This window comes from Mus pahari, chromosome 19, assembly GCF_900095145.1.
Source record: "Mus pahari chromosome 19, PAHARI_EIJ_v1.1, whole genome shotgun sequence".
Lineage (NCBI taxonomy): Eukaryota > Metazoa > Chordata > Mammalia > Rodentia > Muridae > Mus > Mus pahari.
In genome coordinates, this window is record NC_034608.1 from 485,577 (window position 1) to 511,931 (window position 26,355).

At 49.0% G+C, this 26,355-nt stretch overlaps 3 protein-coding genes across 5 annotated transcripts; 2 read left to right on the top strand and 1 right to left on the bottom strand.

Moving 5' to 3' along the window:
* Positions 1 to 84: 84 nt before the first annotated feature.
* On the top strand, positions 85 to 2,492 carry Ndufa3 (NADH:ubiquinone oxidoreductase subunit A3). The gene is made up of 4 exons (XM_021219804.2): positions 85 to 157; positions 377 to 451; positions 1,987 to 2,064; positions 2,339 to 2,492. The coding sequence occupies exons 1-4, from the start codon at positions 148 to 150 to the stop codon at positions 2,428 to 2,430; spliced, it is 255 nt and encodes an 84-aa protein (XP_021075463.1). The 5' UTR covers positions 85 to 147; the 3' UTR covers positions 2,431 to 2,492.
* Positions 2,493 to 2,645: 153 nt separating this feature from the next.
* Positions 2,646 to 14,399, bottom strand: Tfpt (TCF3 fusion partner). 2 transcript variants are annotated; one of them, XM_021219319.2, is made up of 6 exons: positions 14,023 to 14,399; positions 13,295 to 13,553; positions 8,425 to 8,495; positions 3,419 to 3,488; positions 3,103 to 3,339; positions 2,646 to 2,811 (listed from the first exon to the last, which is right to left on the bottom strand). In XM_021219319.2, the coding sequence occupies exons 1-6, from the start codon at positions 14,043 to 14,045 to the stop codon at positions 2,692 to 2,694; spliced, it is 780 nt and encodes a 259-aa protein (XP_021074978.1). In that variant the 5' UTR covers positions 14,046 to 14,399; the 3' UTR covers positions 2,646 to 2,691. The 2 variants fall into 2 exon arrangements, with proteins under 2 accessions (XP_021074978.1, XP_021074979.1); XM_021219320.1 differs by having other exon boundaries at positions 2,662 to 2,811; positions 3,133 to 3,339.
* A 14-nt stretch (positions 14,400 to 14,413) lies between these two features.
* On the top strand, positions 14,414 to 26,072 carry Prpf31 (pre-mRNA processing factor 31). 2 transcript variants are annotated; one of them, XM_021219474.2, is made up of 14 exons: positions 14,414 to 14,528; positions 15,021 to 15,205; positions 15,284 to 15,344; positions 17,295 to 17,378; positions 17,958 to 18,055; positions 18,762 to 18,868; positions 19,124 to 19,293; positions 20,698 to 20,855; positions 21,153 to 21,242; positions 23,352 to 23,479; positions 23,576 to 23,648; positions 24,437 to 24,565; positions 24,650 to 24,748; positions 25,639 to 26,072. In XM_021219474.2, the coding sequence occupies exons 2-14, from the start codon at positions 15,029 to 15,031 to the stop codon at positions 25,762 to 25,764; spliced, it is 1,500 nt and encodes a 499-aa protein (XP_021075133.1). In that variant the 5' UTR covers positions 14,414 to 14,528; positions 15,021 to 15,028; the 3' UTR covers positions 25,765 to 26,072. The 2 variants fall into 2 exon arrangements, with proteins under 2 accessions (XP_021075133.1, XP_029388084.1); XM_029532224.1 differs by lacking the exon at positions 14,414 to 14,528 and adding an exon at positions 14,547 to 14,647 and having other exon boundaries at positions 25,639 to 26,059.
* The last annotated feature ends 283 nt before the right edge of the window (positions 26,073 to 26,355 follow it).

Genomic DNA, 26,355 nt, shown 5'->3' on the forward strand with positions numbered 1-26,355 from the left:
TTTAAATCTTTCAGTCCTCTTAAGCCTCATTCCAGAACTACAACTCCCGAAAGGCTCCACGTCCTCGCCCAAGGGGCGGAGCCTCACGCAAGGAGAAGGACCACAACTCCCAGAGAGCTCCGCTCCCTTGTCGCCGCCAAGACCAAGATGGCGGGGAGTAAGTACAGGTTTGGAGCGCACGGGGATCAAGTAGTTCCAGGAAACCGTGGGCTGATCCGTGGCTGAGTCTCAGTGGAGCCTTGGGGAGCGGTAGGATCCGTCCCAGAATTCGTGCGCGGCAGTCACGAGGGTGCAGAGCAGGGGTGATACGAGAGTGTTAGAGGTCACCGCAGTAGTCCCCAAGGGTGACTGTCTTCTCACCTCTAGGAACCTCTAGGAATCTCTGCCTTCCTCAAGAATGCCTGGGCGAAGGAGCCGGTGCTGGTGGTGTCCTTCTCTGTCTGGGGCCTCGGTGAGTGCCCCCCTCTCCGGCGCGAACGTGCATCCTCCACCCTGAAGTCATCAGCATTCCACAGTTTCATCTCGCANCCCCTTGCCAGCCATATCCTGACATTACTGTCGCTCTCCCCTCACCACACACACACACCTACACAAGAGGTGCACATTTAGCTCAGTTTGACTCTGTAGGCAGAACTCCTCGGNGAAGTCTGACTTATGCAAATCTCTCAGCAAGCTTCCCTGGTGAAGACCTTGCAGTGGGACAGTTCTGATGCANTGAAGCCTGGGAGATGGGGGTGACCTGTCAGATTTTCATTCTCAAAGTCTGGGGTGAGGCCTTGGACTTGGCAGTCATCACAGTACCAAAATTGTCAGTATTGCCCGCCCGGAGTGTGACAGTGAAGTTCTAAAACCCACCACCAGCTATGTACCACCCTGACTTTCAAAGACCTAGAATGCTCTAATGTATGTGGTTTTCATGGATTNTATGTTGAAATAGTGATTTAAAGTATACTTGGTTTGTTTCTTAAAGTTAAAATTACATTTTTAAAGGTGTGTGTGTGTGTGTGCGCGTGATTGCTACCAGTTGGTTTTGGAGGGGGTCGGAGGACAACTTATTGGAGTCAGTGCTCACCTTCCATTCATTCTGAGTTCCACTGAGCAGGTAATTTTAACTATTGAGCTTGCCCACAACTCTTAATGTTAAATACTTCCTTGACTTCATCTGTACCTTTTCAGTTTTCTTTTTTAGAGAGAATACAAATCATTTAGCTCAAGAGGGCCTCAAACTCACAGCAGTCTGCTTTGGGTTCTCCCGTGTTGATATCACAGGCCTGAGCTACCACCCTTGCATATCTTTTCTTAAAAGTGCATGTGTGTTTGCCTATGGAGGCAAGAAGACATGGCTTCTTCTTCCTTTGGAGTGGGAGACATAGGCCTTTGCGAGCTGCCTGACATGGCTGCTGCGAACTGAACTCAAATCTTCTGGACGATTAGCAAGTACTCTTACCTGAAGAGCCATCTCCCAGCCCCTCAGCTTTTACAAATTATGTATCTGTGTTTCTGTATCCACATGGGTGGGAGTGCTCACGAAAGCCAGATATGTTTGTTGGGTGCTGTGCAACTGGAGCCAAAAGGTGCTAGGAGCCAAGCAGCAAGTGTTCTTAACTGCTGAGCCCTCTCTAGCCCCTTAACATGTGTGGTTGAAGATGTGAGATTAACCTGTGGCTATTAACTTGTATCAGCAACACTAGCCTGTTACAGTCCTTTCATGGCTATAGCCCACATGGGCTAATCTAAAAGCTATCTATGTGACCAGCCTTTGGCCTCATGTGTTCCTGAGGGCTCCAACCTCTATGCTATTCCCCACTCTCAGGATTTACATTGACCCATGTTAAGTGGGGATGGTGGAGTGCTGAGGACCCACCAAAGGGCCCTACTGGTTGTGCTGGCCTTTTCCTGTGCCCTTTTGCCAGGGCTGTTTCTACCCTTCCCCCACCCCTGGAGAGCTACTTCATCCTGGGGTCTTATGTTTGTCTTTCTCCACAGCTATAATTATGCCCATGATTAGCCCCTACACCAAGTATGCTAGCATGATCAACAAGGCCACACCCTACAACTACCCAGGTGAGCAGGGACCTGTGTTGGGGGGAGGGCCAGACATATCTGTGTAGGAGAGTCTTTGATGCACTGAAATGTTCTTTGTCCACACTTTGAACTTTCTTCTCCCAGTTCCTCTCTCCCTGTTGGAGATATCTCCCCCATTTCCCTGTGTCTTTGCCTCTGTTGAATTGCTGGCCCTCACTTTCCTTTCTCACCTGGAATACAGACACAAACCAGCTGTTTTCTACAGGACTCTGGAGACCTGCTGGTCTCAGTGGCTCATCCTTCTGTTTTGCAGTGCCTGTGAGAGATAATGGGAACATGCCTGATGTGCCCAGCCACCCGCAGGAGCCTCTGGGTCCGAGCTTGGAATGGCTGAAGAACCTGTGAATGCTTCTGCTCATGAAAGAGGCCCTTTCCCTGTTGCTCTCCAATAAAAATGTGAAAACTAATAATCCCACAATCTTTTCTTTCGTGGGCTTTTGTTGTTGTGAGTCAAGGAAGTCTCATATATGTAGTGTAGGCAGACCTGGAATTCAGTGCATAGTCAGGGTGGCCTCCAACCCTGGAACCTGAATATGATCAGAGGTGGGAGCAATAAACAGTGACCCAGACAAGTGGACGTGGGGAATCTGTTTATTGGGGAGAGGGTTAGTCAAAGGGTGGGCTGGCTAGGGTAGGGTAGGGTAGCAATTTGTCTGGCCCTCGGGAAACCCAACTTGAATCCAAGGCCTCATCTGCTTCAAAGCCGAAGTCTTCCTCAACCTTAATCTGAAAAGATAAGGAACAAGATGTGAGTGGGTATGGAGACCTAGGAGACATACTGCCCCCTAACACACTCACCAGCCAGCCTATGAGCACTGGTTCCCCAGGTTACACACTTCCCACAGTCACTGACAACCATCCCTCGGCTGACTTCCTCTTCTCCCGCTGTTCCCATTTTCTTCAAGCACTAGTCAGGTTTTCCAACTCCTCTATCCTACCTGATAGCAACCCACTGTTGCCAGTCTGCCCAGCCCTCCCCAGTCCCGGATCCCTCAAAGCCCAGCCCAGGATTCTCACCACGCCTTGGCCCCAGCCCTCGGCTCCCACCTGCACTGGGGCCAGTTCTGGAGTCAATGAAGCCCCCACCCGTGGTGCCCGCCGTCTCTTCCGCCCACTGGGCCCCTCGCCAGGGGCTGGGCTGCTGGGGTCTAAAGTTGCAGTTGTCCTTTGGGGTGGGGAAAGTCCCTCTTTCTCTGGAGGTTCATTCTCAGCATTGCCTGGGGTAGGGACATCTGTGCCTTGGCTGCCATCATCCTGGTAAGATGGAATATGGTGGTGGTTAAAGACTCCTGGACTCCCCATTCTCCCAACCCGCTTGGAGACCAGAGCTCACCTCCAACACAATGGTGAACTGGCTGTCCCGATAGTCATCTCCGTAGGAGTCCAGCACCCTCATGAGGAACCTGTGTGGACGGAGATGCAGGCACTGAGAGTCTTATCTTCTGAGGGGTAAGTAAAAGGTAAGCCCAGGTCTCTTCAATCTAAAGCTGACTTGAACTAGAAAGGGTTAGACCTCTGTAGCCTGAGCTCCCAGCCTGGGAACCAGTTTGACCCCAAGTCTCCTACACAATAGGTGACACCCTTTACTGGGCTAGGTGTTGTGAAGGAACATTCCATAGACTATTCTCAAAGTACACAGTGTGATTGTTAGCATCTGGTAAACATTCAAATTCTAATGTTGGTAATGAATACTGAATTTTTTTTTTTTAAGATTTATTTTAGGTATATGTACTGGCTAGTTTTGTGTCAACTTGACACAGCTGGAGTTAATCACAGAGAAAGGAGCTTCAGTTGGGGAAATGCCTCCATGAGATCCAGCTGTGGGGCATTTTCTCAATTAGTGATCAAGGGGGAGGTCCCCTTGTGGGTGGTGCCATCTCTGGGCTGGTAGTCTTGGATTCTATAAGAGAGCAGGCTGAGCAAGCCAGGGGAAGCAAGCCAGTAAAGAACATCCCTCCATGGCCTCTGCATCAGCTCCTGCTTTCTGACCTGCTTGAGTTCCAGTCCTGACTTCCTTGATGATGAACAGCAGTATGGAAGTGTAAGCTGAATAAACCCTTTCCTCCCCAACTTGCTTCTTGGTCATGATGTTTGTGCAGCAATAGAAACCCTAAGACAGGTATATGAGTACTCTACAGCTGTCTTCAGACACACCAGAAGAGAGCACCAGATTTCCTTATAGACTGTTGTGAGCCACATGTGGTCACTGGGACTTGAACCCAGGACCTCTGGACAAGCAGGCAGTGCTCTTAACCGCTGAGCCACCTCTCCAGCCCATGAAGACTGAATCTTGAACAGCTTCACAAGTGCTACACCACTGAGCTAGAACCCCAAGCTGCTACTGACTGCTACTACTTCCTCGTCCTCCTCTTTTTGAGACAGGGTTTCTTTGTGTAATAGCCCTGGCTGTCTAGAAACTCAATTTTTAGACTAGATTGGTTTCAAACACACAGATGATGGTCTGCCTCTACCTCCTAAATGCTGGGATTAAAGGTATATACCTCCATGCCCAGCTCTAAACTTCCTTTTTGTCTGCTTGTTTTGTGACAGGTTCTCCCTATATAACCCTCACTGGCCTTGAACTCACAGAAACACACCTCCTCTGCTTCCCAAGTGCTTGGATTAAAGGATTTTGTTTTTGAGACACAATCATACTCAGCACCAAATAAAACAGCGTGGTAGCCAGAGACCTGTAACCCCAGCCAGAACTGCAGCCAGGTAGGAGGATCGCCACTGAAGGTTAGTTGGAGGGCGCAGAGGCTACAGGAGACCTGCCTGGGGTGAAGAATGTGAGGTGTGGGAAAAACTAACTGGACAGAGGAGGGTGTGGCATAAGAAAACTTGTGACAGTAGGAGCCCCTGCCAAGGCCCTGAAGGGCTCTAGGGACGTTGAGCTCCACATAAAGTAGAGGCGAGCCACCAAAGTCAGGCCTCGGTGGCGATCATGGTGCTCACTTTTGCTGTACCAGTAAGGGCACTAAGAGGCTATGATCAGAGGGACAGGCTGGTGTGTGTGTGTGTGTGTGTGTGTGTGTGTGTAAGTAAATGAGAGTGTATTAGTGTGTACTCCTGGCTGTCTTGGAACTTGTTCTGTAGACCAGGTTAGCCTCAAACTCAGAGAACTACCTGCCTTGAATGCTGGGATTAAGCCCCCTCCTCCTTTATCCTCCCCCAAACACACACACACACCAGCCTGGCTTGTCTGTCTAGGGTGGGGCTGGAATTTGAGCTGGTAAGAAGATCCCCTGGTGGCAGGGTGTGACAGGTGGTCCAGAGGCCCCATGAGAATGCAGCTGTGAGAGCTCAAAGGCATTATCAATCTTACTGAATTGTCAGAGAGGGTCTTTCGGCTTGGGTGGTTACTTTCTCAACTTCCTGTCTTATCTATAAAGGCCAATCATCCCTATCGTCAAATCTCGTGATCCTATTGTAAGGAAAACCTTGGATGGCCACGGGGAGTGAGCATCCCTATAATCCCAGCATTCGGGTGGAAACAAAAGACCGACTGAGCCTGTAATACACAGGGGGAGCCATTCTCTCATCTCTGGAGGCTCAGCTGTTAGCACTTGTTGCTCCATCACGAGGACCTGGTACCCACACTAGGTGGTTCACAAACTCCTCTAACTTTAGCTTCAAGGCTCTCATCTAGTTTCCACAGGTACTTACCCACATATGTATGCATAAACAATCTCACACAGAAACAAATAATCTCTTAAAAGTAAACCAATTAAAAATAAACAAACAAGGATGGAGAGATCACTCAATGGTTAAGAGCACTGAGTGTTCTTCAGGAGGTCCTGAGTTCAAATCCCAGCAACCACATGGTGGCTCACAACCATCTATAATGAGATCTGGTGCCCTCTTCTGGTATGTCTGAAGACAGCTACAGTGTACTTACATATAACAATAAATAAATGTTTAAGACAAACAAACAGCTATGCATGGTGACACACGCACTTAATCCCAGAACGTGGGAAGCAGAGGTGAGTGGATCTCTGAGTTTGAGGCCAGCTTGAGTTCCAGGACAGCCAGGGCTATACAGAGAAACCTTGTCTTGACAGACAAACAAACAAACAAACAAACAAAAAAAACCCAAAAAAACGAAAAACAAAAAAGGAAACAAAGAAGAGCTGGAGGGATGGGCATGTGCTATTCTTCCCGAAGACCTGAGTTTAGTTTCCAGCACCCTCACTGAGTGATTCACAACGACCTGTATAACTCCTGCTCCAGCAGATCTGATGTCCTCTTCTGGCATCTGTATCCACATGTACACATAAATAAAAAATAAAGCCTTAACAATGAGAAGAACCTAGAGATGTGCCCGTTAGAGGAGAATTTGTGTAGCATGCAGGGAACCTTGGCTCAATCCCCAGTATCACATAAAACTGGGCACAGTGGGAACATGCCTGAATCCCAGCACTTTGCATGAGGACAAAGAAAGATCTCAAGTTCAGGGACAGCCTGGGGATACATGAGATGACTAACAAACAAGCAAACAACAGGCTGGCAAAATGTCTCGGGGGGTGAAAGTAGTTGTCATGTAAGCCTGACAGTCTATGTTTGATCTTTAGAACTCATGGAGGAAGAAAAGAACAGGCTTTGTTTTCTTTTCTTTTTTCTTTTTCTTCCTTTTTTCTTTTTCTTCGAGACATGGTTTCTCTATATATCCCTGGCTGTCCCGGAACTCACTCTGTAGACCAGGCTGGCCTCGAACTCAGAAATCTGCCTGCCTCTGCCTCTGCCTCCCAAGTGCTGGGATTAAATGCATGCGCCACCATACCCGGCTAAGAAATGAGATTTTTAAAAAGATTTTTTTTATATTCATATGGATGTATGTATGTCATGTAGAGCTGTACCTGAGAAGGCCAGAAGAAGATGGCAGATTCTCTGGAGTGGGAATTACAGGAGGTTGTGAGCTGCCTGATAATGGCGCTAGGAACTAAACTCTAGAAGAGCAGCAAGTGCCCTTAACCAATTATCCACCTCTCCAGTCCCAGTTTCCTTTTACAGTACTAGAGATTGAGCCCAGGGGCTAGAGGGATGGCTCAGCTGTTAAGAGCACTGGATGCCCTTCCAGATTTAAGTCCTGGCACCCAAATGGCAGCTTACAACCTTCTGTAACCCAGGGGATCCAATGCCGCCTCCTTCTGACCTCCTTGTCTACCTCACTAGTGTGCTACACAGGCACATAGGCACCCATACAAATAAAATGAAAAGTTTACAAGGGTAGAGAGATTGAACCTGGGGCCTTGCAGATGCTAGGCAAATGCTCTACTGATGGGCCATTATGTCCAGCACTTCCTGGGGAACTCTAGGCAGGTGATCTGCTAGTGAGCCACTCCAGGCCCTCACTGGAGGATCTATGCAAGCATGTCATTACCTCTGAACCATATCCTCAGTTCTTTTTTTTTTTTTTTTTCAAATTTAAACTTGATTTTTATGTGTATAGATATTTGCATATAAATACATACACACACCACGCACATGCCTGATGCTCACAGAGGCCAGAAGAGGGTGGTTGGATCCCCTAGACTGGAGATACAGACAGTTGTGAACCACCATGTGGGTGGTGGAAATTGAACCAGAGTCCTCTTCAAGAACAGTAAGGACTCCTCACCACCAATCCACCTCTCCAGTTTCTAAATTTCAATTTTAATTTACCAAATATAAGCCAAGTTGGCTGTCTATAGGTAGCAGCTGCCATACCTGACTATGAATGGCTCCTGGGGAACTGACTACTGGGTGAAGTCTGGGAGCATCAGGCCAGCAGAGGTGCCTGAAAGGGAACAGCTTAGGAGGACCAAGGCCCTAGGAAAGTGTTAAGGAGGCACCACAGGCTCAAATGTGCCAAGCTGTGGAGCTGAGGTGAAAAGAGCCGGGTGGACTTGGCTGCTCGTTCTCTGAATCACAAGTGTGTTCCTGGGTCAGTGGGACACAGCGAGGGGGCATCGGGCTGCAGAGCTCACAGCCCTTCAGTCATGGTGATCCCAGGGGCCTGTAGGAGGTACTGACCTAAGCTTGTCAACCCTAGCTCAACCCTCGATCCCAGCCTCTCGATGCTGCTGCTCTTCTTAGTGTTGCAGGATGCAGCTCCAATTCACAGCAAGGAAGGTCTGTGCTGCTTCCTTCTGGCTGTCCTCTTTACTTAAGAGTTGGCAAACAGGCCAGCTCTTTATTCCATGACCCAATTCTACTTCACTTCTCTCACTCCCCTCTCCTCAGGTTTGTCCCTGTGCCTTGTGAAGGCCAGGAAGACGGGAGATAATGGCATGAGGGTGAAAGGTGGTAGAAACATGTGGGAGCAAAGGGACTGGGCCCACCAAGTATACAGAACGGTACCTGCGCTCCTGCTGGAGTCTCCGAGTTATCCTTTGCACCTGATGGAGCCTGTTCAAGACTCGCTCATTCACCTGCAGGGAGACAGAAGAAATGGTAATGTTTTGGATGGCTCTAGCATCCAAAGGCTCTGGCATTGGAATACTTGGTTCCCAGCCGTTCTGGGGAGGTCTAGGAGGTATGGCCATACTAGGTAAAGTACATCACTGGGGCAGGCTCTGAGGTTTCAAAAGCCTCACACTGTTCCCAGTGCTGTTTAAGATGTGAGCTCTTGGCTTCCTAACGCCTCTGCTCCACCATTCCAGACTTGAATGCTCTGGAACTCTTAAGCCAAAACTCTTGTCTTGGCCATGGTATTTTATGACAGCAGCAGAAAAGTAACTAATACAGAAAGAAGCGCAGGACAGCAGGACTTCATCCACCCTCCTAGTCATTTATTCAGTGTTTCTAATGGTATGCTTTCCATGGACCTGGCTCTATGGAAGCATTCTAGGGCTCCCAAGGGCCTACTTAACTGACTCCTTTCTCCTGCCCATCAAGTGTAGAGATATGTATAGTAAAGCCTCTGTGGCTGCTTTGAGTGAAATGTTTCAGCAAAGCCTTTGCTATGTCTGGGTCAATCAACAGAGGCTGAGAATTTGTTACGAGACTGTTTGAACCTTGAAGAAATGTTGCCTCTCTGGAAGGTCTGCACTTGGCGCTACATGGGAGCCTGCAGCTGCATGAATCCTAGGATACTCCTGGCAAACCTGGAGTTCTTACTTTTGGTTATGGACAGCCATGGTCTAAAGGGACTGAGGTTTGTGTGGGTTGTCTGTCTCACAAGCAGCAAAGGGCAAGATAACCTTGGTAGACGGGACATTTCTCAGCCCCAATTAACCTGGTATAATGTTTGAATAAAGTAACTGGCGTGAACTAGCTGGGTGTCAATCTTTCCCAAGAGGTGGTACCTCTGTGCTCCTTTGGAAAATGAAGGCATAGCATCTTGGTGAGCTTCTGTCTCTACTGTGGCACCCAACATCAATCAATAATCATGAGTTGATTTGCCCCTTCATCTCCACCACGTGCCAAGAGCTGGCCTCTACCTGACTACCCAAAGCATACTCCTGGCCTAGGGATGATCTTTCCACATGGTCTTTCTTCTATTTTTGGTTCCTATTCCCTCCACACTCAAATTTAAGTTAAAACGTCACCAACTCAGGAAGTCACCTTAGGCCTCCCACCTAATTGTGATACTTCCCAAGTTATCATTACACCAGAGTGCTGGCCACCCATTCACTTTGTTTGTTTACTTATTTATACCCAGCATCTCATTATGTAGCTGGGGTTGACCTAGAACTCACGGAACTCTGCCTCCTCTTTATTTTGTCTTAACGTTCACGTCTTCTTCACTTGGTTTGCTGTCTACCCACCCACCATGTAAGTTCCCCAGTGACAACAATGTGTCTGTGTCCCCCAAGCCTTAGCAGAGTCAAACTGTGTGAAATGAAAGATTACAGAACTTTTCACTTTCAAATTGAAATCTCCCTCTATCTCAGTCACTGTTCTATTGCTGTGAAGAGACACCATGATCAAGGTAAATCTTACAAAAGAAAGCATTTAACTGGGGGCTTGCTGATAGTTTTAGAGGGTTAATCCATAGCCATCATGGTGGAAAACAGACAGGCATGGCTGTGGAGCAATAGCTGAGGGCTTTACATCCTGATTCACAGGCAGCAGGCAGAGAAAGAGACTGGTACTGGCATTGGCTTTTGAAACCTCAAACTGTACCGCCAGAGACACACCAGCTCCAACAAGGTCACACATCAAAATCCTTCCCAAGTAGCTCACCATCTGGAGATTAAACATTTCAACATCTGAGGCTATGAGGGCCGTTCTCCTTCAGCCACCACAAGTTTTCAAAAGCATGGTCCTTAGCTGTTGGTAGGATGCTTGGGAAATTCAGGAATTGGTGTCTGCCTAGCAGAAATCAATTACTAGGGCTGGGCCTCCCAAGGTTAGGCCCTTTCTGTGGTTCTTGTCTCCCCCCTCTGCTTCCTAGTACACGATGATGTAAAAAGCCCCCTCCACATGTTCTTGCTGACACAGACCGAGCTGTTCCACCAAGCATCCTCACCACGATGGGATGAAACCATGAACTGAAATAAGGCTTCCCTCCCTTAAGTTGCTTTTGTTGGGTGCTGGGATCACAGCAACATAAAAACCATTAATAAAAACACCAAAGTGTTTGGCAGACACAATCTACATGTTGAGTAGACCAGAAGATGGTTGCTGAAATTAGGGCCATCAGAAGATCTTTAAGCCAACATCCGAATGACAGGCAGGAGACAAATAAGAAGCAAGTCAGGAAGAGAACATTCCAGAATCAGGGAATAGTCCTTGAACTTTTTGAAGGCCCTAGCTTAGACATGGAAAGGAAAGAACGGGACTCAAACAGTGCCTAGGACACAGGCTAAAGTTCTTCTAATCAGAAAGGCCTGCACTTTCCAGGCTCTGCCACTCATCAGCTGTGTGGATTCTTGCAAATTACTCAGCTGAACTTTGGGTGTCTGCACGTGGAATCTGATCTTGGGGGGGGGGGATTCAGAATGGAGGCTTAGGGGATGGGGAAGCATTCAGCAGTTAAGAATGCGTACTCTGGGGAAGGGGGAGCTGGAGGGATGGCTCGTCCATAAAGAGCACTGGTTGTTCTTCCAAAAGACCCAGATTCAATTCACAGTACCCACATAGAGGCTAACGACCAATTTCAACTCCAATTCCAGGGGATCTAATGGCCTAGTTCAACCTCTGTGGGCACCAAGCATGCACATGGTGCATAGACATATATGGAGAGGCAGGCGGATTTCTGAGTTTGAGGCCAGCCTGGTCTACAAAGTGAGTTCCAGGATAGCCAGGGCTACACAGAGAAACCCTGTCTTGAAAAACCAAAAAAGCCGGGCGTGGTGGCACATGCCTTTAATCCCAGCACTCGGGAGGCAGAGGCAGGCGGATTTCTGAGTTCAAGGCCAGCCTGGTCTNCANAGTGAGTTCCAGGACAGCCAGGGCTACACAGAGAAACCCTGTCTCAAAAAAAAGAAAAACCAAACCAAACCAAATCAAAACAAAAAAAACCCATAAAATGTGTATGTGTGTGTGTGTGTGTGTGTGTGTATATATATATATATATATATATATATATATATATATATATACTGTATGTGTATAAACATATATATGTATACATAAATAGACACATATAAGGTATGGCGAGAGCTTGCCTCTCTCTCAGAGGAGCAGACCCAGCATCCACACTAGGTAGCTTACAAACACCTGTAACCCCATCTCTCCCCTTTCTGAACTCTGTTAGTACCACACTTGCTAAGCAGTGTTTCTAATCCCTTCCCAATCGCCTCATCCCCAGCCTCTCCCTTTCCGGGACTTGTACACACTTTGTTTCAGGATGTCACCCACACCCAACAAAGATTTGTTGGACTCTTAACCCAATACTTCAAAAAGTGAGCATTTTGAAAACGCAGTAATCCCAGAAGCAGCCATGGTTCAACAGAGGTCACTGGTGCAGAGCCCAATCTGAACTTTGTCCTCATGAAAAGGAGAAACTGAGACACTGCCCCCTCCCCAGCCCTCCTGTCATCTCCCCTCCATCTTCCATCTGTGCACTAGTTTCAAACCCCTTGCCAGCTCCCGATCATCCAAAGGGCAAATTCCAAACTTCTTGTCTGGTGTTCCTGCCTTACTAAGACCTACTTACATTCTGCCCACAGCTCCTTCCTCCTTACTAAGGAGGTGAACTAAAGACTCACATGATGAGTTAATCTGAGAAAAGAAGGACCCAAGTGAGGTTCAAGAGGCAGAATAGGTAAGCCTGGGGGTGCCTTAGGTGAGAGGCTCTGGTGAGTGAAATATCTGAGAGTCACCTGTGACATACCAGAGGCAGAGTGTCTGATGCTGTGATGGTCATTACTGATTTTTCAACTTGACAAGATCTAAAAATCACCTAAGAGACAAGACCCTATGCATATCTTTGGGGGTTTCCAGATTGGGTTAATTGAGGTAAGAAGATCTACTCTAAATGTGGGCAGCACCATATCATGGGCTGGAATAAACTGAATAAAAAGGAAAAGTCAAGCTGAGCGCCAGTATTCATCCCTCCATCTCTCTCTGCTTCCTGCCTATGGATGCAACATAACCAACTGTCTCATGCTCCTGACACTGTGTCTTCTCTGCCATGACAGATCCTTCAACTCTAAGCCAAAGTAAGCCTTTCCCCAAGTTGCTTTTCCCAGGTATTTTGTCACAACAAGAAAAGTAATGAGGGTGAGATGGCTCAGCGGTTAAGAGCGCCGACTGCTCTTCCAAAGGTCCTGAGTTCAAATCCCAGCAACCACATGGTGGCTCACAACCATCGGTAACGAAATCTAACTCCCACTTCTGGAGTGTCTGAAGACAGCTACAGTGTACTTACGTATAATGAATAAATAAATGAAAGAAAGAAAGAAAGAAAGAAAGAAAGAAAGAAAGAAAGAAAAGTAATGAATATAAATATTCTGGAAGAGAACACTTAGGGTGAAAGAAAGAAAGAAAGAAAGAAAGAAAGAAAAGTAATGAATATAAATATTCTGGAAGAGAACACTTAGGGTGCCTGAAAGAAAGAAAGAAAGAAAGAAAAGTAATGAATATAAATATTCTGGAAGAGAACACTTAGGGTGCCTGGCACAGAATTAGACCCACATGGATCTTCTGTTCATTTGTTCAAGTACAAGAGGAAATGGAAAAAGGAGGACATGGGGGGGGGTGGGGGGGGCGGTGTTGGCGTCGGCAGCGAGGCCACAGTTCAGGCCAGAGGACCCCCAAATGGGAATCCACACTTACCTACCTGCTCGATCTCCCGGCAGCGCCGACCTAGTGCCTGGTACTTTCTACGATTTAGTTCCCGTTGGCGACGCCTTCGACCCCGGGCTGCCTCTTCCTCTTCCTCTCGCTCCCGAAGTCCTGAATCTCCCAGACCACCGGACACAAATTCCACTTCTGTCTCTAGCTCACTTTCTAGGATGTGGCCACCAAACAGGGGAGGCAGAGCCAGCTCTGAGCCTGGTGGCGCTGAGAACTCTTCAAAGCCCACGGCTGCCATGGTCCTGTAGGGCCAAGAAGTTTCAGGAACCTATATTCTGGCTCTCCAAGTCCCTCCCAGGGGGACTTAGGTCCAGGCCCCAGCCAGGAGCCCAGACCCTAGCCCTCTCCTCCATCACACCCAGCCGCCCAGCCGCTAGCCCTCCTCCCTCCTACCAAGGAGCTCAGACCCTAGCCCTCCTCCGTCACTGCCAGGGATCTAGGCCCCAGTCCTCCTCCCTAACACTCAGGAATCAGACCCTAGCCTCCTCCCTCAGACTTTGGAGCCCACCATCCAACCTCCTTGCTCTCAGATCCATGAGAACACCAAATTCCTAATCTCCCCTAGGATGCTCCAGTACTGCCTCCGGTACCCCCATAGAGATTCGAAAAGAAAGCAACTGCACGAACTTCAGTCCCCATCGTCCCTGAGAGTACTACTGACGATCGCTGCTGTTTTTGGAATCCCCGTTTACACAAAGCTCAGCTACTCACCCCTCTCTCTGTTCCAACTCCATTTCTCTGGTCAAGAGACACCTCAAGCCTCAGAGAGGTGGAGTCGTGAGCAAAACTACCTCTCCCATCAGGCCTTGCGACACAGGGAACCTGGGAAATAGAGTTTCCTACTCCGCCTTCGTTTGCACCCGACTCCAAATTGCGGCTTGAAGCCTTCGGTTTATCCTCTAGCGCCTGCACCGATCGTCTACGGTGTCACCTTCTTTACTGCTGTCTTGTCCCAGTGTCGACGAGCCAACGCGATTCTCTGTTTAGCAGGCTCAATCCACGGCGGCGTACGACTTCCCCTAGCCCTACACCCCAGCACTCCGGGTCGCCGTCCCGAGAGGCGGCTGCTAATAAAGTTGTTGTCCAAAGGCTGCCGGAAATGTCGCAGAACGGCCAATCAAAACACAGATTTAGCGGCGGCAAGTAAACGTCATCAAAGAGCGCCGAAGCTCTGGGGAAGCGGATTTCTTGGAAACGACTGTGAGAGGATCGAAGCGGTGAGTACGATGGAGAAGAAGGGAGGGCGGGAAGCCAAGCTCCTGGAGGAGAAAGTGTAGTGGGCGACTTAAATCATAGTAATAAGCGTATGGAGCTCCCTGGAACTAATATTCAAGACGTGAGTGGATCACAGCATAACTTCAGGCTGGAATAGGGCATGTGGGCCAGACGGGTGGAATGAAAGACCTGAAGGCAGGGTGAGGGAGCAAAGAGCCGGGTTGGGCAAAGATGAATGGTTGCTCGAAGACCCAGAGGCGTGGGGAAAAGTTGCCAGGTCAGGTGGTACCTGGAGGGATGTGCTGTGTTCTGTGTGGGTAGGAACAGGAGTCAACCTCTGTGAACTGAGCAAGCTGTGGAGCCTGCGCGCGGCTACAGGAGCTGATGATGAAGAAGAAACTTCGGGGGATCCGGGAGAAGGTGCTCCTTCTGGTGATAGGAGTGGACAGCGTCAAGATGCAGTATTAGCGAACCCCATTCTCCCTTTCCTATAGGCCTTGGGATGTCTCTGGCTGATGAGCTCTTGGCTGACCTCGAGGAGGCAGCAGAAGAGGAGGAAGGAGGAAGCTATGGAGAAGAGGAGGAGGAGCCAGCCATTGAGGATGTCCAGGAGGAGACACAGCTGGATCTTTCTGGAGATTCAGTCAAGAGCATTGCCAAGCTATGGGATAGCAAGATGGTGAGGTGGTAGCCTTTAAGTCGGTGTTGCCGTTCTCTGAGAGCCCTAGTTTCTGACTGTACTCTCCTTCCTCATCAGTTTGCTGAGATCATGGTGAAGATTGAGGAGTACATCAGCAAGCAAGCCAATGCTTCAGAAGGTGCCTCCCCACCCTCACTTCCCTCTGTCCATTCTGACTCCCTGACTCTTTTGCTCCTTAGGGTTTTTTTTTTTTTTTTTTTTTTTTTTTTTTTTTTGGTTTTTCGAGACAGGGTTTCTCTGTGTAGCCCTGGCTGTCCTGGAACTCACTCTGCAGACCAGGCTGGCCTCGAACTCAGAAATCCGCCTGCCTCTGCCTCCCGAGTGCTGGGATTAAAGGTGTGCGCCACCACGCCCGGCTTCCTTATGGTTTTTATCACCAAATGTCTCTCCCTCCTCAGCTTTCCTCAGAGCACTCTTTTTTTTTTTTTTAAATCCAGTTACTGACCCTCCGCAAAAACATACTGCATTGTACCCAGACATGATATGTGTTTATATCTCACCACTAGGGAGGCTGAGGCAGCAGGTACATGAATGAGTTCAAGTCCAGTCTGGGCTACTTAAGGAGGTCTGAGTCGGCCTGGGTAAAACCCTGTCTCAGGAATATGTACATTCATGGAGTTGGAGAGATGGTTAAGAGTATTTGCTGCTCTTCCAGAGGTCTTGGGTTTGGTTCTTAGCATCCACATGGGTCACGACTATCTGTAACTCCAGTTCTTGGAGATCTGACACCTCTGGTCTCTATAGGCATAATATATACTTTATGCACATCAGGCAAAACACATATAAATTTATTTAGGAGAAAGTGAGACAACATCTATGTTAAAAAAAATGGGAAGAAAGAAAAATAAACAAGCACATTGCACAATAAGACTGATGCTTAAGCTCTATGTGTTTTCTAGTTGTGAGAAGACTTATCTCTGGGTTCCCTGAATTATAGGGCTTTTTCCACATCCATAGACGGGGTGTGTACACATGTATGTACGTATATTGTTAAATATGGAGACAAGGTTTCACTCTGTAGTTCAGACTGGACTGGAAGTTATGATGTAGCCTACAGTGGCCTTGAACTTTCAGCAACCATCCTATTTCAGCCTCCTGAGTGTGAGGCAGAAGCAACCATGTCCACAGAGTCCCTACAGAGGGACTGACTGACCCTGCATTGGGTCAGGGAAGAAGTGCCCCTTGTTGGAATTTGAATACTTGTGCTAACCCTGGGGAAGGAGCAAGGGCTGTTCCAAGTCACTGAGTGATGGGAGTCTCCCAGCCAGCTTCTACAGGGATTCCAAGTGGCAGGCAGAGAAACTTCTTGTTCCACAAAACCAAAGGAAGTCACAGAATATGACTGCCTGATGTCAGGTTTGATGAATTAGGCCTGCTCATGTCAGGTGTTTTAACTAGTGGGGGAAATGGACACAAAGCCTGTCTAGCAGAGGTGGCCCAATTCATGTAGACTGTCACTCTTCTAAGAGGGGGGCAGGGAGGGTTGTTTACTGCCCTCGGGGACATTTGAAGCCACATTACTCAATAGCAATATAATTGTCTATACATAAAGTGGTTTCTAGGAACAGGCTTAAAAAATGTTCCAGGGAGATGGAACAGTACCTGTGAAGGCAGGAGGAGTGAAATAGCCTTGAGTGCCGGTGGCTGGGAGGATGGGGCAGAAAAGCAGAAAGGATAATGCTGTAGAGCCAACGATTCAGCAGATCTCACTAAAGGGACTCCTGTGTTGTGTGCACCAAGGTTGCAGGTGTGGGGACCGTGGACCTCCATCTGTATGGGAGACCTTGAGTGCCAGTCTGAGGATCTTGCTTGCTAGCCTCAAGGCTTTGGGGAGCTATAGGAAGGTTTAGTTTTGGAGCAAGATGAGGTCAAGACCAGATTGACCCAGTGGATAGACTGAAGGAGAAAGATGAGAAGCAGGAATAAGGTTCCTGGGGAGGAATATAAGCCCCAGTAAATTCTTTAGCCCCTTATGTAGCCCCTCAGCCCCTCCTTTCTGATTCCATCTAGCCTCCGCCTCAGTCCCCAGCTTTGTGCCTCCCCCATCCAAATCCCTTCTTCTTTGTAGTGATGGGACCAGTGGAGGCAGCCCCTGAGTACCGAGTCATTGTGGATGCCAACAACCTGACTGTGGAGATAGAAAATGAGCTGAGTGAGTGATGGGAAGGGCTATGGAGACACCAGTATCCTGTGCTCTTCACTCTTTCATTATGACCCAAAGGGAAGAACAGGCATGAACCTGGACCTCTTTTGTTTGCCTTTCTTGGGCAAAAATTTTCCCCTGATTAGGTTCATCTTCTGTAGCAGACTAACTAACATAAATTGTACTCTCCTCCGTCATAAAAGTCTGAATAAGCAGGGCAGGTCTGGAGTCATCCTTTGACCCCCTTGAGCAGCCAGGCTTTGCCACCTGGTACGTGCCCCAGGATGATGCCCATCTCCGCATCCCTACCAGCAAGTGTGGAGGGAAGATAGGCCATGGTTGTTTCCTTAAGGCCATGATCTGGAAGTTGAAAATTGTCACTTCAGTTCATATTTTGTAGACCTTTGTACTACAAACTCCCACCTGCACATAGCACTGGAGACGGCTAGGAAATTAGACTTTGTGCTGGCATCCATGTACCCACGCATGATTTGGGGTTGGTTACTAGAGAGGTGGAAGTGGGTATTGGGGATAGCAGCAGAGTCTGCCTCCCCCTCGGTGGACACCTGTCCTTGATGTCCCATTTAGACATTATCCACAAGTTCATCCGGGATAAATACTCGAAGAGATTCCCTGAGCTAGAATCCTTGGTGCCCAACGCTCTGGATTACATCCGCACAGTCAAGGTGAGTGGAGAGAAGTCAGGCTTGGGAAGAACTGGGGCCACTAGACCATGAAACCTCAAGTCCAGAAATAATGGAGAGTCATGAATGGGGCTCAGTGGTGAGGGACAGATACTGGAATGGATGTGTCCTACACATCCCTTGCTTCCTTCCTCCCCTTGGGTTTCGTGGGAGGATAACCACTGACCTGGCCCTTACCTCTGGCTGCAGTTGGAGCAGTGTCCTTTGCTGAATAAGAGCTAAGACCCTGCGTGGGAACAAGCAAGGATGAAGTCAGAAGGGGCCGGGAGGGAAGCTTGGAGAGGTCAGAAAGGGCAGAGAACATTAGGTGTGGAAGGTGTTGGCTTCTCTAGAAGTGATAGGAGTGAGTGGAGGTGAAAGAGCAGGGGTTCTGCCTCTGTCCAGCACATCAGGATGGGGGCACAGGAGTTCTGTCTGTGGAGTAAAGTGCGCTTTTGAACGCCTCTTTAGTGCAGCATGTCTTCCTTGGAGGCTGCTTTGCCCAGGTTCTACTTCGGCATCAGCAGAGCAGAGCAGGCAGCACTGATGCTTTAGACAGTGAGGTTGTAAAACTGTAAAAGGCAAGAGAGGTCTCCAGTGTATGGACCTTAGCTTTCCCAGCTTCCTCAAGGGGAGACCTTTGTTAGTGTTGTAGCAAAAGAGGGTCTTTTGGGGTTACTATAATTTCTCTCGCTCCTTCCTACCCCAGGAGCTGGGCAACAGCTTGGATAAGTGCAAGAACAACGAGAACCTCCAGCAGATCCTGACCAATGCTACTATCATGGTTGTTAGTGTCACTGCCTCTACCACCCAGGGGTATGTATGCCAACGGGAAGGTGCTGCAACCTACCATAGGACAATTAACAGGAGAGACAAAATAGAGGCCATGGTCAGAGTGGTGCTGACTGAGAATTATGGCCCCTAGACAGATGGAATTTTTATGATAGTCCCAGAACTAAACAAACACACATGCATACACAGCTGAGACGGTAGGTGGGGCTGAACACCAGTTAGAAATGTACCTAGCAAAACTGGGGTCTGCCCATAACCCTCAAGTGCTCCACAATGTAGGCAGCAGCTGTCGGATGAGGAGCTAGAGCGGCTTGAGGAGGCCTGTGACATGGCACTGGAGCTGAATGCCTCCAAACACCGCATCTATGAGTACGTGGAGTCCCGGATGTCCTTCATTGCACCCAACTTGTCCATCATCATCGGAGCATCCACAGCTGCCAAGATCATGGGTGAGGTCCCAGCGGGGTCCCTTTGGCAGAGTCTGCTGATAGGTTAGGTTGCCCTGGGAAGTGGGGTTGGGCCTATTGTGTTGTCCCCTGAAGACTGAGGTTAGCCAGTTTGGCACATGCACACAATAGAAGCATAGCAACCCCCTTCTAGGTCTCGCTGGCTGGCTTAATTAGGTTGCACAGATGGCCTCTTCCTGCCAATAGGCCCACTTTAGACCCTGGAGCAATCACAGAGTATTGAAGTCAGCTTAGGCTTTCCTACTACGTGGGGCAGCAAATCCTCCCATATGTTATGCTCTTCCTCCTGGAAGCCCCTGTAGCAGAGCCCCTTCCTTCATTACAGAGAGATGCTTGAAAAGGGAATATAGGAAAAATCACCATCTTTGCTCACTTAGCTTCAGTCTTGAGTTCCTCAGGCCAGGATGCTTATACTCCTGAGGCTGCTGTTTCAGAGCTGGCAAAGTCTGAGACCAAGGTGCTGTGAGACCTCTCCGGAGGCCTCTGCTTGGCTGAGACATGTCTTCTGTGTCTTCATGTAGCTACACCACTTGTATCTGTATCCTTATCTCCTTTCCTTGCAAGAATGCTGGTCAGATAGAGTCAGGATCCATATGACCTTGTTTTACCTTAGCCATCTCCTTAAAGATTCTGTGTCCTGCGCTAGAAAGATCGCTCAGCTGGTAAAAGAACGCGCTGCCCAGGGTTGGCAACCTGAGTGTAGTGATTCCCCGAAACCCACATACAAGTGGGGAGAGCTAAGTCCCATAGTGTCTTCTGGTCTCCATGCACACACCCAACTTATACACATAAAATAATAAACATAAAATACCCCCCAAAAGATCCATCTCCTGCTGGATGCAGTAGCTCATACTAGTAACACCAGATTTAGAAGGCTGAGGCAGGAGGATTGCTTTGAGTTTGAGACCAGCCTTGGCTACAGAGTGAAATACTTGATATCAAACCAGCCAACAAATGAAGGAGCAAAGTCGTCTTAGTCACTGTTCTATTGCTGTGGAGAGACAACTGGGGCTTACTTACACATTTAGAGGCTTGAGCCATTATTATCATGGTAGAAAACACAGCAGCAGGCAGGTATAGTGCTGGAGATGTAGATGATCCACAAGCAGAGAGAGAGAGAAAGGCGCGCGCGCGCGCGCACACACACACACACACACACACACACACACACACACACACACACACACACGCTGGACCTGGCATGGGCTTTGGAAACCTCAGAATTCACCCCAGTGACACATATGTTCCAATAATGCCACACCTCCTGATCTATCCATGAGTTTCACCTCATGGTGACTGTATGGGAGACACTCTTACTCAAAGCACAAAGGTATACATGAGCTCCTGGATGGGAGCCCTGGGCTCTGACCTCACCTCTTGTTGCAGGTGTGGCTGGAGGGCTCACCAACCTCTCTAAGATGCCTGCCTGCAACATTATGCTGCTGGGAGCCCAGCGCAAGACCCTGTCTGGCTTCTCTTCTACCTCAGTGCTGCCTCATACTGGTTATATCTACCACAGTGACATTGTGCAGTCTCTGCCCCCAGTGAGTCCTTCACCTTGTCCCCTGCCTCCAGCCACCAGGCCTTATCTGGCTTGGCTGGCAATGGCCCTCAGGCTCCTGGAAGATACCATTCTGGGGCCACCACTTGGCAATGGTTGGGTGGCTGGAAACCGGGGGCAGCCAGAGCATACCCCTCAAGAGGCTGTTATTAGAAGAGCCCATGGGTATGAGGCTTACCCAGAGTCTGGGGTACGGCTGGCCCTAGATGAGAAGTGATTATTGTAGTGGCTGTTACCTTTGCTAGAGGTTCAATTTCCTTTCCCCTTCCCATTGCTCCAGGATCTCCGGCGGAAGGCAGCCCGCCTAGTGGCTGCCAAGTGTACACTGGCAGCTCGTGTGGACAGCTTCCATGAGAGCACAGAAGGGAAGGTGAGGCGAGGACAGGCATCTGTCCCTGGTGCTTGGGGTCTTTTCATGGGAAGATGCCACTTCAGAGAGCTCTTCTGACTAGCAGACGGATGTGTTTGTCTGCTACCCTACTGAGGTCATCACATTCTCAGCTCTATCAGTGATAGAACAGTTATGACAACTCACTGTAGATGGAGTAGCTTCATATAAAAGTTTGCAGCCGGGCGTGGTGGCGCACACCTTTAATCCCAGCACTCAGGAGGCAGAGGCAGGCAGATTTCTGAGTTCGAGGCCAGCCTGGTCTACAAAATGAGTTTCAGGACAGCCAGGGCTACAGAGAAACCCTGTCTCAGAAAAAAAAAAAAAAAAAAAAAAGTTTGCTAGGCCTTCTAGCTCATATCTTTAACATCAGTACTTGGGAGGCAGAGGTGGGACGATCACTAGTTTGAACCCGTCTGGGTTATGTAAGTTTCAGGCCAGACTGGGCTGCATAGTGAAATCCTGTCTTTGAAAAAGAAAAAAGCACAGGGCTGGAGATGTGACTCTATCACTTAAGTTCCTGCATGCAAGCATGAGGACTTGAGTTCAATTCCTAACTCAGGTTAAGAAAAAAAAAAAAAAGCAGGCAGAATACTGCACATCAGTAACTAACCCCAGCTCTGGGGAGGTGGAGGCAGGAGGGCATCGAGCTTGTGGGCCTGTCAACCAAATCAGTAAGTGCCAGATTCAGTGAGAGACCCTGTCTCAGCTGATAAGGTGTGGTGTTAGTGTAAAAGCCATGATTCAGTGAGAGACCCTGTCTCAGGAGATAAGGTGAGGTGTTAGTGTAGAAGCCATGATACCACATCTTTGGCTTTTTGTGCAAAGATCCTCTGCCATGTGAAATGTAGTCACAGATCCTAGAGACGAGGACACCTGACACCAAGGTGGAGCCCTGTGTTGGAAGGGACAGTATCTTACCTACCACAGTAGGACCTACCCTGTACTAGCAGGGACATGATCCCAGTGATACCTTCTGTTTTTCTGGGTGGGCTTAAGAAATACTGAGTGCTGCGTGCATTTCCCTGCTAGAAATTACATCGTAGCCCAGGTCAGAGGTTCAGTCTTTGTTTTTGCCTTTTGCCACTTTCTAAACAAGGCAGTATAGCAGGGGATTATATAGATGTCAAAGGTCTGCCTCAATGGCTTTTGTATGTGTGTGTGGTGGGTATACTGGGACTGAACCTAGGACTCTACACATGCTAGACAACTGATCTATACCACTGGACTACATCCTCAGCTCACCCTCACCCCTTTTTGATACGCGTCTTATCTCTAGTCCAGGAAAGCCTTGAAAGACTTTTTATCCTCCTGCTCCAGCTGGTAGCTAGGGTTGGAGGTCGGTGTGTCACACAGCATTTATGTCCTAGCTGGGACCAAAACAGCTAGGCAGTAGTTCTGAAAAGTCTGTAGTGGGTGCAGTAGTGCTTTGTGAATACCAGGGACAATGAGAGGGATTGTGGGGTCAGGAAGCTTAGAGTCTGACTGACATAGGATGTGAAGAGACACTTTGAGGACATTTTAGTTTGGGCTTGAGTGAAGTTATAGTCAGTCGTGTGGCTGCTTGTGCTATCCACTTGGAAGAGTGTTCCAGACAAAGTGAATAGTGAGTGCAAAGATCTTGAGGCCAGAGTTGAGTGAACCCCAGCAGGGAGAGGAGCCTGCTGCTCCGAGGAGCAGATAATGTGTACAACCTTTGAGGGCCTCTGGCTGCTGTAGAGGCACTGAAAAGCAGGCTAGCTGGGATCTGTTCTAAGAGGCCATGGGGATCTGTGGTGTGGAAGTAAGACAGTGAAGATGGCATGCTGTCTGTTGGCTAGAGAATACAGGGATTCTGCCTGACCCAGGACTCAGAGGCAGTTATCCAGAGGGTGCAGAGATTGGATATGAGGACTGAACCTGAGCTACAAGTTCAAGGAGCTCCAGGCACTGGAACCCACAGGGCACTGTTCCTGGACAAAGGGGGAGAACACGTCTTTGGGAGGGCACACTGTCAGTGGTCAGATACACAGTAGAAGGGTTGATGATACATAGATGTTGGCTGAGGGGACAGTCTACGTGGCTGGCCACAGCTTCTCAACTCCCTGCTAGGTGGGCTACGAACTAAAGGATGAGATTGAGCGCAAATTTGATAAATGGCAGGAGCCACCACCCGTGAAGCAGGTGAAGCCCCTGCCTGCACCCCTTGATGGGCAGCGGAAGAAGCGAGGGGGCCGAAGGTAAGGAGTTCTGATGGGGCTAGATGTTTGGAAGTGGGTAAGGGAAACAACTTCCCAGCCAGCTCCCTATATCCTGTTGACACCCACTTGCCCTAGGTACCGCAAGATGAAGGAACGGCTAGGACTAACGGAGATCCGGAAGCAGGCCAACCGCATGAGCTTTGGAGAGGTCAGGCTTGATCCACAGTACCAGTGGGACCATGTAGGGTCTTCTCTCTGCACATCCTGCTGCCATCCCTCCTCCCCACCCTGTAATCTGAGAGCAGACCTGGGGCTACCCAACCCTCCTCCCTTTTGTCTACCCTCTCCTCAGACCACCTTCTCCATGGTGATCTTTGCAGCTCTTAGCTGGCTGCCTTCCCACACAGCTCCCCAGGCTGCCTCTATATCTGACTGTCATCTAGGTGGTCCTGAAAGAATCCGCTCAGTAGTGCAGCTCATCCCAATTCTTGGCAACATAATCTGAATGTAGAGAAAAAAAATGGCTACTCTACTTAGGTCAGGAACCAGTTCTTCCCAGGATTCCTAGTTATACCCAAACAGAGGTAGGGTAGGCTCTTTTTTTTTTTTTTGGTTTTCCAGACAGGGTTTCTCTGTATAGCCCTGGCTGTCCTGGAACTCACTTTGTAGACCAGGCTGGCCTCAAACTCAGAAATCCGCCTGCCTCTGCCTCCCGAGTGCTGGGATTAAAGGTGTGCGCCACCACGCCCCGCCTTTTTTTTTTTTTTTCTTAGACAAATGTGAAACAAGCTTTAATTATATACTCAGGATGATGGACTCTGGCCAGTAGGGTAGGCTAATCTTACAAGGTCACTTCATGCTGCCAGTCCCCTGGCTGATCAGGTGGTGTCCATGAGACTGGCTGATTGGAGAATCTGTAGGTTCTTAGTGGACTGCCCCAGGGGACTGGCTGAGTGTCCCCAGCTTCTTAACAGCAGGTTACTCTCATCTCACCAGATTGAGGAGGATGCCTATCAGGAAGACCTGGGCTTTAGCCTGGGCCACTTGGGCAAGTCAGGCAGTGGGCGTGTACGGCAGACCCAGGTGAATGAGGCCACCAAGGCCAGGATCTCCAAGACACTGCAGGTATGGATTGGGCCCATGAGAATGGGAGGCAAGTGGAACATGGAGGTCAGTGAGCCTGGATCACAGCCTTCCCTTTCCCTACAGCGGACCTTACAGAAACAGAGCGTGGTGTATGGTGGGAAGTCAACAATTCGTGACCGCTCCTCAGGGACTGCCTCCAGTGTGGCCTTCACTCCACTCCAGGTACCATACCCTTTTCTACCAGGCATGTGATAAGGCTGCTGTGGAGGTCTGTTGAGATAGCACGTGAGCTTAGGCATCCACAACCGCACAGTAAGTGCCTAACAGTTGGCCATGACAGTTATGACAAGCTCAGACCAACTTTGGGACCAGGCCTAGGGTGCTGCCCATGTGATCCAGATACTCTCTGAACTTCCTAGTCCTGTAGCCAGGATGACATCAGGGTGGGCTTGAGTATCACACCAGCCCAGCAGCTCTGAGCAGTGTGAAGCAGAATGGCCTCAGGTTACTTACCACAGAGAGAGGCAAGTATGTCCTATAATGTCACAAGGAACTAAAGAGCTCCCTAGCTTGCCAGAAGTGCCTACTGAGCACCTGCCCACCATGTTCCAGGCTTTAGGCATAGAGACAAAAGAGACAAGGTTTGCTTTTGTGGGGAGAGGGTTGGGGAGGACAGATGATTGAGTCTAGTACACAATGTATAGAAGGCACAGGTGCCATGGAGAAGCAGGAGTGGAAGGTGATGGGATTAGGGAAAGCCCAGCAAGAGGATTGGAAACATTCAATACAGTGCCAACATTGTCATCACTGTGATGGGTGGGATTTGCAGGGAACTGGCCAGCCATATCCCTCTGGGATTCAGTTTCCTAATCCAGAACCAGGCAGGAGCGGTGATTTTAACATCACCTGAGGAGGTTAACAGTCCTGATATCTAAGACCTACCCCAACACCTACTGTGTCAAAAACCTCCCAAACTGAGGGAGACTTCAAGGACTGTAAATGGTTCCATGTCTACAAGAGTGACTGGGAGACTCTGACATGTCTAGTTCTCATACTAGAGGGAGGCCTGAGCTTCCCAACTTCACCTGTCACCATCTTCCTTTCCAACCCAGGGTCTAGAGATTGTGAACCCACAAGCAGCCGAGAAGAAGGTGGCAGAGGCCAACCAGAAGTATTTCTCTAGCATGGCTGAGTTCCTCAAGGTCAAGGGTGAGAAAAGTGGCACCATGTCTACCTGAAGGGGCCCACACACCAGGTGACCATCCACTGAAAGGACATAAAGGACTGGAGCTTCTGAAGTGACAGATAATCCAGCCAGGAAGTTGTGGTGTGGTGGAGGCAGCCTTCCATGCTCTGTCTTTGGCCCAAGGCCAAAGCATCCAAGGAAAAGGATGAAGAACCTTAGCCTGCCTCCCCCAGCACCCATGCTGCTGCTGCCCTAAATGGGCAGAAAGGTCTTCCTCACATTCAGCTTTTTTACTTACAGGGGGAAAGGCAGTACTTTTATAGAACAAGTACAATTAAATGCATAGTGTCGGGCTCTGAACAGAGGGTGTGATTGTTTATGAAAGAACCAGAGGACTCAGCTGTGGGGCTTCCAGTGTGAGCAGCATGGGCCCAGTTCTCTTCTGATCTTGTCCTGGAATCTAAGAAAAACCCTGTGTGTCTCTAACACTATCACCTGCCCCATGAGAACATCAGCATCATGGCCATCACAAAACTCCAGGACCCAACAAGACCCACAGGATTATTGTCCCTCAGGCTAGACACCTCCTTGGTTCAAGAAACATCCACACAAAATGAAGCATGTAAAGGCTTGGAAAGTGTAT

What these genes read in the sequence shown, in the direction of transcription:
- Ndufa3 (XM_021219804.2), top strand. An exon ending in CTTCTCTGTCTGGGGCCTCG is followed by an intron (nt 452 to 1,986) that starts GTGAGTGCCCCC and finishes CTTTCTCCACAG; the next exon opens with CTATAATTATGCCCATGATT. An exon ending in CACACCCTACAACTACCCAG is followed by an intron (nt 2,065 to 2,338) that starts GTGAGCAGGGAC and finishes TCTGTTTTGCAG; the next exon opens with TGCCTGTGAGAGATAATGGG.
- Prpf31 (XM_021219474.2), top strand. Translation starts at nt 15,029, where the DNA reads ATGTCTCTGGCTGATGAGCTCTTGGCTGACCTCGAGGAGGCAGCAGAA. An exon ending in ACTGCCTCTACCACCCAGGG is followed by an intron (nt 18,869 to 19,123) that starts GTATGTATGCCA and finishes TCCACAATGTAG; the next exon opens with GCAGCAGCTGTCGGATGAGG. An exon ending in AAGAAGCGAGGGGGCCGAAG is followed by an intron (nt 23,480 to 23,575) that starts GTAAGGAGTTCT and finishes CACTTGCCCTAG; the next exon opens with GTACCGCAAGATGAAGGAAC.
- Tfpt (XM_021219319.2), bottom strand. Translation starts at nt 14,045, where the DNA reads ATGGAGTTGGAACAGAGAGAGGG. An exon ending in AGTTCACCATTGTGTTGGAG is followed by an intron (nt 3,340 to 3,418) that starts GTGAGCTCTGGT and finishes CCATCTTACCAG; the next exon opens with GATGATGGCAGCCAAGGCAC. An exon ending in AGGGCTGGGGCCAAGGCGTG is followed by an intron (nt 2,812 to 3,102) that starts GTGAGAATCCTG and finishes TTATCTTTTCAG; the next exon opens with ATTAAGGTTGAGGAAGACTT.